Genomic DNA, 13378 nt, shown 5'->3' on the forward strand with positions numbered 1-13378 from the left:
ACTTCTCAAAAGAAGACATTTATGTGGCCAACAAACATAGGGAAAAAAGCTCATCACTGGTCATTATAGAAATGCAAATCAAAATCACAGTAAGATACCATCTCATGCCAGTTAGAATGGCAATCACCAAAGTCATGAGACAACAAATGCTGGAGAAGATGTGGAGAAATAGGAATGTTTTTATACTCTTGGTGGGAGTGTAAATTAGTTCAACCATTGTAGAAGACAGTGTGGTGATTCTTCAAGGACGTAGAACTAGAAATACCATTTGACCCAGCAATCCCATTACTGGGTATATACCCAAAGGATTATAAATCATTCTACTATAAGGACATATACACACATAGGTTCACCACAGCACTGTTCACAATAGCAAAGACTTGGAACCAACCCAAACGCCCATCAATGATAGACTGGATAAGGAAAATATGGCACATTTATACCATGGAATACTACACAGCCATAAAAAAGGATGAGTTCATGTCCTTTGCAGTGACATAGATGAAGCTGGAAACCATCATTCTCAGCAAACTAACACAGGAACAGAAAACCAAACACCACAGTTCTTACTTGTAAGTAGGAGTTGAACAATAAGAATACATGGACAGAGGGAGAGGAACATCACACACCTGGGAACATCACACAACCTGCTGTAGGCTAGGGGAAGGATAGCATTAGGAAAAATACCTAATATAGATGATGGATTGATGGGTGCAGCAAACCACCATGGCACGTATATATCTATGTAACAAACCTGCACATTCTGTACATGTATCCCAGAACTTAAAGTATAATAATACCATAAAAATTTTTTAAAAGCCTCATCCCAAAAGAAAGTGGTGACAAATAATATTTGTTTAGCAGCTTTACCAATATACTATTTACTCTATAGACCCTAGAGCAAATATTGCCACTTTACAAATAATAAAAATGAAGTTTGAGGTGTTATCTTAGGGCTGTAAGTAGAAACTCAGAATGCAAAATGTTAGGCCATAATGACAAGTTAAGCATAAATAGCTTTAATACAGGACTGGTAGAGCTATATCAAAGCTAGCTGCAAATCAGATTAACATACAAGACTTCCCATGAGAATTAAGGAAAGTGACAGTTTATAGGCTGAATTAAGATGGGTTTTAAAATAAGGAGTAGGCAGCCAGGGCAAAAAAGAGAGACCCCATTTCTACAAAAAAAAAAAAAGAGCTGGGCACAGCAGCATGCACCTGTAGTCCTAGCTACTCTGGACACTGAGGCAAGAGGATCCCTTGAGCCTAGGAGTTGGAGGTTGCAGCGAGTTATCTGATCATGCCACTGCACTCTGGCCAAGGCGACAAAGCAAAACCCTATCTCTAAAAACAAATGAATAAATGAATGAATAAAATAAAGGGTAGAATTTGACCTGGGCCTTCAAATTTAAGTTCAAATAGGATATGTGAAAAGGAAGGGGAGGACATTTTAAATTTAAAAATATGTATTTCTTATAAAATATGAAGGGTAGCAGTGAAGAGCACAGACTCAAACCAAGCTGCCTGGGTTGGAATCCTGACTCCACCACTTAAAAGTGTTCCTGTGATTCTGTATCATCTTTAAAATGGGAATAACAATAGTATCAACCTTCTGGGACTGTTGTGAGGATAAAAAGAATCAAGGTATACAGTAATGTGCTATACAACAATACTTCAGTCAATGTGGGACCACATATACCATGGTGGTCCTATAAGATTATAATGGAGCTGAAAAATTCCTATTACCAAGCAGCATCATAGCCAACATGATGTCACAGTGCAATGTATTACTCATGTGTCTGCTGCAATGCTGGTATGAATAAATCTACTGTGCTGCTAATATAAGAGTGAAACACATATAATTGTGTTCTGTACATAATACTTGATAACAATAATAAATGACTGTTACTGGTGTATGCATTTAGTATGCTATACTTGCATTATTTTAGAGTGTATTCCTACATGTTTTTGGGTTTTTTTGTATTTTTTTCATATTTTTAAAAGTTAACTGTAAAACAGCCTCAAGGACGTCCTTCAGGAGGTATTCCAGAAGAAGGCATTGTCATCAGAGGAGATGACAACTACAGGCATGTTACTGCCCCGAAGATCTTCCAGTGGGACAAGATGCGTAGGTGGAAGAGAGTGATATTGATGATCTTTGTTCTGTATAGGCCTACGCTAATGTGTGAGTTTTTGTCTTTGTTTTTAACAAAAAAAGTTTTAACAGTTAATGAAAAATAATTTTTAAACATTCAAAAAAGCTTATAGAGTAAGGATATAAAAGTATTTTTGTACAGCTGTACAATGTGTTTGTTTTAAGCTACGTGTTAATACAAAAGAGTCAAATATTTTTAAAAAAATTCAAAGTTATAAAGTAAAAAAGTTACAGGAAGCTAAGGTTAACTTACTACCAAAGAAAGAGAAAAGTTTTATAAATTTAGTGTAGTCTAAGTGTACCATGTTTATAAAGACTACAGTAGTAAACAGTCATGTCCTAGGCTTTCACATTCACTCACGGACTCACCCAAAGAAACTTTCAGTCCTGCAAGCTCCATTCACAGTGCCTTATACAGGTGTACCATTTTTTATCTCTTTAAACAGTCTATTGATACATAGAAATTTATGGGCTACAAGTGAGTATTGGTTACATGCACAGAATGTGTAATGATCAAATCAGGGTATTTGAGGTATTCATTATCTTATGAGTTTTTATCATTTCTATGTGTTAGGAACATTTCAAGTCTTCTAGCTACTTTGAAATATATAATACATGGATTCTAACTACAGTCACCCTACTTGGGTATCTAACATTGGAACTTATATCTTCTATCTAACTATATATTTGTACCCATTCACCAACCTCTCTTCCTGCCCCTGTCCCACCAACACACCCTTCCTCAGTCTCTAGTATCTATCATTCCATTATTAGTAATATCTCTAACTCCATCAATCAGCTTTTTTAGCCTCCATGAGTGAATGAGAACATACTATATTTATCTTTCTGTGCCTGGCTTATTTTACTTAGCATAATGACCTCCAGTTCCATCCTGGTTGCTGAAGAGGGCATGATTACTTCCTTATGGCCAAACAGAACTCCACTGTGTGTATATATCACATTTTCTTTACTCATCTGAGGGACACTTAGGTTGATTCCATATATTTTCTATTGTGAATACTGCCATGATAAACATGTGAATTCAGGTAACCCTTTGATATACTGATTTCTTTTCCTTTGGACAGATACCAGGAAGTGGGACTGCTGAATCATATAGGGGTTCTATTTTTAGTTTTTTGAGAAATCTCCATACTGGTTGTACTAATTTACATTCCCAATCAGGCTCTGTAAGAGCTTCCCATCCTTCACACCCTCACCAACATATACTTTTTTTTTTTTTGTCTTTTTAGTAATAGCCATTCTAACAGAGGTGAGCTGATTTGACTGTGGTTTTTGTAAATTTGTTATTTCCCTGGTAAGTAGTAATATTGAGCATTTTTCATATACCTGCTATTCATTTGTATGTCTTCTCTTGAGAATGGCCATTCCTGTCCTTTGCCCACTTTTCAATGGGAGAATTTTTTTTTTTAAATGTTGAGTTGTTTTAGTTCTCTGTAGATTCTGGATATTAGTCCTTTGTAGAACTAATATTTTCTCCCATTCAAAAGACTGCCTCTTCACTCCATTGTTTCCACTGCTGTGCAGAAGCTTTTTAGTTTAATATAATCTCATCTGTCTATTTTTGCTTTTGTTGTCTGTGCTTTTCCAGTTTTAGCCATAAAATCTTTGCCTAGACCAATGTCCTGCAGTATTTTCCCCATATTTTCTTCTAGTAGTTTTATAGTTCTAGTCTTATGTTTAAGTCTTTAACCTACGTTGAGTTGATTTCTGTATATGATGAGACAGAGATCCTGTTTCATTTATGAATATCCAATTTTCCCCGTACCACTTATTGAAGATGATATCCTTTCCCCAACTATGCATATTGTTGCTACCTTTGTCAAAGATCAGTTGGCTATAAAACCAGTTATTTCTGGATTTTCTACTCTGTTCCATTGGTATATATATCCAGTTTTATACAAGTACCATGCTGTTTAGATTATTATAGATAACCTTTTACTATATTCTGAAGTTGAGTAGTGTGATATCTCCAACTTTGTTCTTTTTACTCAGGATTGCTTTAGCTATTCAGGCTTCTCTTGATTTCATGCCAATTTCAGGAATTTTTTTTTCTATTTCTGTGGAAAATGACATTGGCATTTTGGGAGAGATTGCATTGAATCTGAATGTGCAGATTGCTTTGGGCAGTCTGGTCCTGTTAATGATATTAATTCTTCTAATCTGTGAGCATGGAATGTCTTTGTGTCCCTTCAATTTCTTTCATCAGTTTTGTAGTTTTCCTTACAGAGACATTTCAACTAATTGGTTAAATTTATTCCTACAGATTTTATTTTTCTGTCGCTATTGTAAACTGGATTGCTTTCTTGATTTCTTTCTCAGCCAGTTCATTATTAGCATATAGAAACCCTTCTCATTTTTCTATATTGATTTTACATCCTGGGGGAGTCTTCATGCTTTTCTAGATACAAGATAATATCACTAGCAAAGAGGGACAACTTGACTCCCTTTTTCCTAATTTGGATGCCTTTTATCTTCTCTCTTGCCCCACTGCTCTGGCTTGTACTCCCAGTACTATGTTGAATAAGAGTGGTGAAAGTGGGCCAGTCTCTTGGGTCCCAGCAGTGGCAGTGGTAAGCTGAGTATGCTAGTCCTTGGGCCCAAGGAAGGCATTCGTTGGCCCCATTGTTAGCGGGTCCAAGGGGTTCAATTCTTGAGCTTTCAGGTGGCTTGCTTGGATGCTGGTAGTGACAGTGGTGGGCTGGGTAGGTTTCAGGCCCCTGGCCAGCAGGTGTCATGTGGGTGATGGCAGCAGCAGTGGTGGGATAACCTGCTGGGTCTTGAGCAGTGCACTCTCTGGTGCTGGTGTAGATACAATGTGCTGAGTGGGCCAGTCTTCAGTCCCGCAGGTAGCATGTGCGGTAGGTGCCAGCTGTGGCGGTAGCAGCAGGGTGTGTGGGCCCAATCTCAGGCCCCTAGGAGTGCTTAGGTGCTAAAGGTGGTAGACTAGCCTAGGTGATTCCTAGGCCCCTAGGCTATAAGTTCTGGCACCAGGGCAAGAGAACAAAGCTGGGTGGGCTTTTCCTCAAGACCCCTAGTGGTGCATGGAGACACTAGCTGTGGTAGGGAAGCATGCAGTGTTTCCAGGCTTCCTGCAGAATGCTCAAGTGCACAGCAGCAGTGGTTGTGCTGTGGCCCTGATAGAGAGGGTGGGGAGGATTACTTTCAGTGGTAGCCACAAGCATGCAAGTGGGAAATGCACACTTTGCATTCTAGTCTCAGCAGCTGCAGTCTGCACTTTGCTCATGCTTCAACCCCAGCGGTGGCACATCTTGCCCCACTTGTGCTTCGGCAGCTGCGGGCAGGGGACTCTGTCTGGACACATGAAATGCAGTTTAGCAGTGGAGTCACTGTTGGTGTTCTGCTGGCTGCCTCACTTTCCTCTCTTTCTCTGCTTTAGGTGCTTCCTGTCACTTCTCCTGAATCTCAATGCTCTCTAAAGGATGATCTATTTGAAGTGTGACTATCTGCTATGCCCTATCTTGGTTCTTCTTTGTAGAGAAAGTGAGTACGAGACGCCTCTAGTCAGCCATCTTGAAGCCCCACCTCCATTTAAAGTCTTCTATACTACATTTTTACAGTACTTTTTCTATATTCAGATACACAAATACTTACCCTTATATTATAATTGCCTCAATTATTCAGTACAGTAACATGCCATAGAGGTTTGTATGCAGCCTAGGAGCAATAGACTATTGTCCCATATAGCCTAGGTGCTAGCTAACTATTGTTATTTTAGGAATGAAATACATGGGTTGTCAAAGAGAAAAAATAAGTATGAAATATAGAATAATTTTATTTATTATCTTTACTATCTTATCTATGTGCTTGAGCAACTTGAACAAATAAACTATAAAATCACGAGATGGTCTAATTCTTAAACCTATAACTAAGCAAATTCCAAATCTATCAAGAAAAAGAGTAAAAGGCTGAAAGTGAATATTTCCATGTAACAGCTGTCCAACTTTTCATAACAGTTGCTCATTACTCCTTACAGGCCATTCATAAACAGGATTGAGAAAACGAGAGAGAGAAAAAGCACATACTGATAAATTCAAGCTTATAGAGATTTATAAAAAATTCCTCAGCAGTTACTATGGCTAAATATGCTTTAAAACATTAGACAAGATAAAGTAATACACTAAATTAAATGTACACTTTCATTTACATAAAAACATGCATATAAACAAGTCCAGACAGGAATACAGAAAGACAGTACTTACTATGTTCAAGTGGTAGAATCGCAGCTTATTTCTCCCTTAACTTCCTAAGCTATCCATAATGGTTATACATCATTTAATAATTAACAAGTGATTTTTGAATCATAGCATGTTTTTAATGAACCTTGAAAGCTATCTGATTTACTTTCTGAATAATCCAAAAGTTCACTGATACCACTTTGAGGCTTCTTGAAAAAATTATTCAGTTTCTTTAATGTCATAGGAAGAAAATATGTTTTTGTTCAAACTTACTAATTTTACAAGCTCCATACTCTCTTTACGTAGAACTTTAATTTCCCAGATAACATTTGAGTGATGTGGGAAAACTGAACCCCTGTCATTCCACTTCAGGTATAATGTAGACGTTGAAAAATCAGCAGACAAATTTAAGATCTCTGGAGTATCTGGAATTAAGGCTTTAAAAAAAGGAAACAAAAGAGAAGATTTAGTAAAATAAGTAATGATTTTTCACACTGTAACTCCATTAATCAACTACTCACAAACTCTATTCCTTCTTGCCCAAAAAATAATAAAGATTTAAAAGGAAACTCTAGAAACTAATAAAAACATGGACTGAGGTACCATCTATGGAAAGGATAAAATGTCATGGATATTTCAAAGAAATGACTGGATTAAAGAAATGAAGGGTTGGTTCTAATGAGAAAGGGAAACGACCAATATTCTCTCAAATTTCTGAAAAAGAAGAACAAATATGTAATTCATTTGTAGAGGCAGCTCTCAATGCTTAATCAGCCAAATTTAAGAAAATTACTTATTAGCTGGTTGTTTGAAATCCACAGCCCACTTTCTAATACAAGCAGGAACTAGGTTTCTGCAGTACTTGAGTGTCATTTAGTCAGGAACCTAAAGATAGGCAATATCGGAGAGAAGAAAAGGAGCTTCCTCTGTATGGCTGTAGGCCAGCCCTAAGAAAATGACAAAGTATAGAAAGCTTCCTTTGGTAAAAGCTTCCCTCTGTTTTCTCTGCAGCTGTCTCAGGCATCTTCTGGTGTCAGAGTCCTCATGCTGGGGGATGTCACCCACTTGAAAATGCCGTTCCTGATTTTAGATACCATTAAATAGTAGCAGGATTGCCTCAGTGATTAAGGCATTGAGTTAAGAAGCCAGTGGTTTCTGCGCAGAAGTAGCAGCATATAAGAAGTGTTTCAGAAAGGTTCCTTTATCAGTGATATGGATATCCCCAGACTGTGGGGAATTGAGATAGGTGATAAGGTGACCAATCAGGAGACCACTGGAGCAATCCTGGCTAGAGTAACAAGGACATAAAGTAAGATGCCATCTATGGAAAAGACAGTATGTCACGGACATTTCAAAGAAATGACTAGATCAAAGAAATAAAGTGTTCGTTCTAATGAAAAAGGGAAACCAATATCTCTCAAGTTTCTAGCTCAGAAAGCAGCAAGAGAAGCAAAAGGAATTGGGAGCCACTATGAAGGGACACAGAAGCCTGGCTGTGGATGAGTGTCGGGAATAAGACACCATGGAGTCAGAACGGTGGATATAGACTTGACAGGAACTCACTGAGTACAGCAAAGAAAGGAGCATGAACACACAGACATAAACCAGCCAAAGCTCCTTTGCCAATAGACAATTACACCTTTGAGGAACCAAAAACACCAGCAAACATCCAGAGAGGGAATCCTAGAAGCGGAAGGAAACCAGAGAAAATCCAGGATCATCAAAATAAAAACAAATAGTTGTTACCTGGGCCAAATATAACAGAGTTTATGGAGGAAGACTAAGGAAAAACCACTGGCAAGGCTACTGTTATCATCTGAGAAAGTAGTTTAGGAGAACGGTGGGCCTTGAAGCTGCATTACAAAAGGTAAAGAGAAAACTCCATGCTCAAAGGTTTGGGCATCTTCTGGGAGAATTCAGAACACTAAAAAAGGTAGCAGGAAAACTAATATATCCTTGAAAATCATTAAATCTCCCTAAAGATGGGTAAATCACAGAAAATTTTGGATCAATGGAAAACAAAAAAGGTATGAGCATGTTCCATTCTATGAAATGTAGGTTTTCTGGTTTGAGAATCAGAGAATCTTGGACTTTCTTGCATGTTTCTTCCTTAAACAACAGTAAAGCAAAGGTGAGTTAGAAGAAATCCAGAGACTCGCCTTTTCTAGCCTCATTTCTATCCTAGAAGCTCAAGGACCAATTATATAAAGTCATGGTGAGCCCAAAACTGCAGGAGAGTGCAGGGCTAGGGTAGCTGAATATGCTAAATAACAAAAAGGGCAGAACAAATCAATACACATTAACGTTGGAACTTAAAAATAAGTTATTAAAAATAGATTTAACTAAAATTTGCCCAATACAGTGCTCAATACTGGATTTACATAAAGTGTTTAGGGCTACACAGGACACCGAACATGTAGATTTACAGTCTAAACCACACAGCAAAGTCAACAGTTACACAGCTGTATAAGGACAGTAGAGGATGCTTTTTAAAAGAAGTTATAAGTGGGTAGCTGCTTACAGAAAAGGAAAAACGCAGACAAACGAGAGGCAAGAAGTTGATTTGGTGCCAGAGCAGGGAAAGTTCTGGGTGCCAGCATGACTAGAAAACCGCAAGAGGCTTCCAAGAACACAGTTCTTCTTTCGAATGATTGAGGATGTCACATGATCAGCACAAATTTTATACAATTTATAAAACACAGGGGTATTTTACTAAGGTAACGCTCATCTTTAAAATGCTTCCGTCCCTGAAAAGTCCACATAATTTCCATTTTATTTAAATAGCAGTGGGCTACCCTTAAAAACAAAAGTCATATTCAATATTTCAAGCTAAAGACAGTAATGGCCATAATTACAAATAAAGGGATTTTTAAAAGCCACTGTTCCCTTCCTTTTCTTTATAGCATATAGGGAAGTTTCCCCTAAGCTCCCATGAACTGCCATCTGCATTTTTTTGTGTGTGCTAAACAGACATGTGAGGACAATGTTAACTTGCTTTCTAGAAACTCAGAACTTTTTAAATAGGGAAGAAATTTAATGAAAATCTTTCGTATTTTCTTCTAATGCTAACTCAGCTTTACCCATAACCTATGTGCTGTTGCTTCCTTAGAACATCAGGTGATAAGAGTCTTCCCAGCTTTTTTACAGGACTCACATTATTTATTCTGCTTCAGAATGACCCAAATTTTCAGGTCATTTTAAGAAATGTAGAAATTAAAAATCTTATGAAGGCTTTTCCATGCTTACACGTGGTAAGTACAAACTTTAGCGTGAGTGCGTGCGTGTGTGTACATACAACATCTTGTTTGCTTTATATTATAATTTAGAAAGTATCTTTAGATCCACAGACACTTAATTTTCATACTTTTATTTAGTAACAAACTGACAAGAGACCCAGATCCTCTAATGAACAGCTATACAAGCATTGCAGAGCTTCTCTTGCACATAGTAGGTACTCAAAGATTTGCTGATGTATCCATCTCTTCCTTTCCTTACACTCACCTAATTTGCTTTTCAATTTTCTTACCTCAATACTGTTATTCTAATCACGTTCAGGACCATTATTATTTAAAATGCTACCACTACATTACATATATGTAAAACACAATCAACTGTTAATTGACTGAATCTCCTAGAAATTGTCTTGATTTAACTTTCTGATTCTAATATTTTCATTTTTTAGTAGCTTCCCTGATAAGACTATGCCCTAGAGCAAGGTGCATCTGAGAAATTCTGGAAGGTACGCAGGAGACAAGGAGGCAAAGGGGGCTAAGGAAAGAGTATGGAACTGAGGGAAGGAGCTTGAATTCTGGGCTATTTTGATTGGCTAGAAGAAAAGTTTACTTCCTTCTGATCTTGGCTACCATCTACAACTGATAGGAAGGTTGCTGAGTAAAATAAAAGTATGAGCATAACACATGAAATTCAAAGAACTAGAAAGCGCTACAATACTAACAATGGCACTTGAGTTACTTTGCAATCGAGTTTGTTTTCAAATACTTACAAACGTTCTTTTCATTTAGTGTGAATTTACTTGTGGAGCTTCCAAAATCATGTAGAGAATTTATTGTTATTTCATAATCACCATGGGAAAGAGCTGGAATTTTAATATTTGTTTTTTCCAATTGATAACAAGAATGGGACCTGTAATAATAATAAACTTAATTTTAATTAGTAAATAAAATTAATGGTATAATTTTCATAAAAATTTGGTTAACACAAAGTACAATGGAAAATACTTTATGTCCTTTTTGGTGCAAAAACATGACAAGATATACTGCATTTTAAGACTGAAAAAACAGATTGATACTAATTTTACCAATGAGGTGGTAGTAAAAACCAACACATTGTACAAAAGTAGAGTAAGCATAGATGACTCCATACATCTGGAGTTTTTGTATGCCTTTCAAAATCCCGCCTCAACCTTACCTTTGTAGCCTTACTTTCACTGCTCAGGCTCCACCCCTTCGCTGGGGACCAGCGCATCACAGTGCTCCTTGTGGTAGGATGGTGCTCACTGGATGCTAACAGAGGAAATGAAACTACCAACTCGCCTGTTCCTCTGCCTTGGCTCACGGTTTATTCGGTTTATTCTTTTTTTTTTCCCATTTATTTATTTTATTGCATTTTAGGTTTTGGGGTACATGAGAAGAACATGCAAAATTGTTGCATAGGAACACACGTGGCAGTGTGATTTGCTGCCTTCCTCCCCATCACCTACATCTGGCATTTCTCCCCTTGCTATCTCTCCCCAGCTCCCCACCCCCCACCGTCCCTCCCCTATTTCCCCCCAACTGACCCCAGTGTGGAGTGCTCCCCTCCCTGTCCATGTGTTCTCATTGTTCAACACCCGCCTATGAGTGAGAACATGCGGTGTTTGATCTTCCGCTCTTCTGTCAGTTTGCTGAGAATGATGGTTTCCAGGTTCATCCAAGTCCCTACAAAGGACCCAAACTCATCATTTTTTATGGCTGCATAATATTCCATGGTGTATAAGTGCCACATTTTCCCTATCCAGTCTATCGTCGATGGGCATTTGGGTTGGTTCCAGGTCTTTGCTATTGTAAACAGTGCTGCAATGAACATTCGTGTACACGTGTCTTTATAGTAGAACGATTTGTTCTTAATGGAACTTCCTCTTCAGTTCTGCTTTACAAATGCTTCCAGTTCCCCTGGTATCTCTCAGGCAAAATGGTATTTTCCTCTCTTACTCCACAGCCCTTTCTCCTCAGCATGCTTACATTCCATATACTGTTGTTCATGTATGTTTCAAACTTCTCAAAAATATTTTACTTTATTAAAAGGACTTTCCATGCCTCTTGCATTCCTGCCTCGACCAAGCACTCTCAGCCCCAGCCTTAGGGCTGGGTGCTTAGGACTCTGAACTTGAATGGGTCCAGCTCACCTCCTTCTAAACCTCACATGGCAAGGCTTCTTTAGGCATCAGCAATGCAAAAACACCTGAATTCTTCAAATCATGCCACCTCATACATTCAAGCCATTGTACCAATATTCTTTCAGGGTAGAATGTCCTCCTATTCCTTTTCTGCTGAGAAAACTGACTGCCTACTCCAGAATTATACCTCCTCTGACAGCCTTTCTGGACTTTCATACTCCTAGTGTCCACTCCCTTGCACAAAACCCACAGCCTCTCTACTATTTGTTTATTGTGATCTCCCAGGGGAGCAGGAGGCCAGAAATAACTTCTTCTCTGTTTGGCGTGTGGTGGGCATGTGTGCTCTTCACCAAACTTTTCAAGTTCCACCTTCTGGACTCACAATGAGACCGTCCTTCTCTACGTCTCTGAAGCAAGTCATGGCCATGTGGTTTTATTTGGTGGGAGAAATCTGAGTGACAGTCTTATCTACCACATCAAGATGGAAGCTCTGAAAGCCAGTGCAGACTCTGTCCCCTCTTCTCATCTTGCCACCATATCTCATAATGTCTGGGGCCCTACAACAGACTCTGGTGGACACAGAACACAAGCAGGAAATAACCCTTTAGTTTCACAAGCAAGAAACAAAAGTAAGAACTGAGGGTCAATTCTGCAATTCAACCAAGCTTATTGTTAATTAAAGTGAATGAAATTACCTGTTTTCAATGCAAACTTCATAATCGGTACCACGGCTTGTTCCAGAGGGTGCTTTCCAAGAACAGTCCCACACTTGCAAATTGCTAGTTACACACTTCAAATCATGAGGACCCTCTGGAGAAGGAGAAACATACACACACACAAACACAGAAGACGCTTAATAAGACACTCTAAAAGGTCAACCATTTTCAGTTGTAAGCACAAGCATGTGTGACTGCACAGAGCCCATGTTCTTTTCAAACAGATGATCACAAAATCATGGGAGTGGACTCGTTCTATTTCTTTTTGCAGCTTTGGTTACAAAAAACTATAAGGTAAACCGATGAAAGTAGACCAGCCACTAGATCATTTTGGGGTCAAAATTTTTGCTATCAAAAATTTTTGTTATCAAAAATTCCACTTCCAAGTGACTAAGACAAATTGAGGGAATGAGTGGCTGTTTACGTAGATTCCATACTGGGACAAAGAGAGGGCTTGAGAGAATTCTAGCACCTCTTGATCTTCAATAGTCCCACTTAAGACAAACAAAACAAAACAAAACAAACAAAACAAAACAAAACAAAAACAAGTCTTAAGTAAAAGCAATGTGCCTTCCATGTCTTCAAACAAAACTCTGAAACTCCTAGCCACCACCACTTCACTGCTTGCTACCAGACTGCCCCCTTGGCAGACTCCCATAATTAATGTTTAGGTTATTATGAAGTATATATTACATTTAAACAGTAATAAACTCATGAGTTCATTTGATACATGTATTTGTGGTGTAGGCCTAAACAATGAAAAGTAACAATTCAGAAGATCACAATCTTACTAGCACTCATTCACAACTATAAAGTAACATTACATCATGGAAGAGGTAAGCACTATGCAATGAAATAAGTAACCCTAAAAACAAAGTGAGAAGAAAGAAGAG

The 13378-nt window shown here is 38.2% G+C and overlaps 1 protein-coding gene across 1 annotated transcript in view; it reads right to left on the reverse strand.

Moving 5' to 3' along the window:
• Nucleotides 1-13378, reverse strand: part of LIFR (LIF receptor subunit alpha) — an 81567-nt gene that overhangs the window by 41671 nt on the left and 26518 nt on the right. The window contains exons 3-5 of the mRNA XM_017505881.2: nucleotides 12465-12579; nucleotides 10378-10517; nucleotides 6648-6811 (exon numbers count right to left, since the gene is read on the reverse strand). Of these exons, the coding sequence (XP_017361370.1) occupies nucleotides 6648-6811; nucleotides 10378-10517; nucleotides 12465-12579 (419 nt within the window). The remainder of the gene's footprint in view (nucleotides 1-6647; nucleotides 6812-10377; nucleotides 10518-12464; nucleotides 12580-13378) is intronic.

This window comes from Cebus imitator, unplaced genomic scaffold (assembly GCF_001604975.1).
Source record: "Cebus imitator isolate Cc_AM_T3 unplaced genomic scaffold, Cebus_imitator-1.0 Scaffold344, whole genome shotgun sequence".
NCBI lineage: Eukaryota > Metazoa > Chordata > Mammalia > Primates > Cebidae > Cebus > Cebus imitator.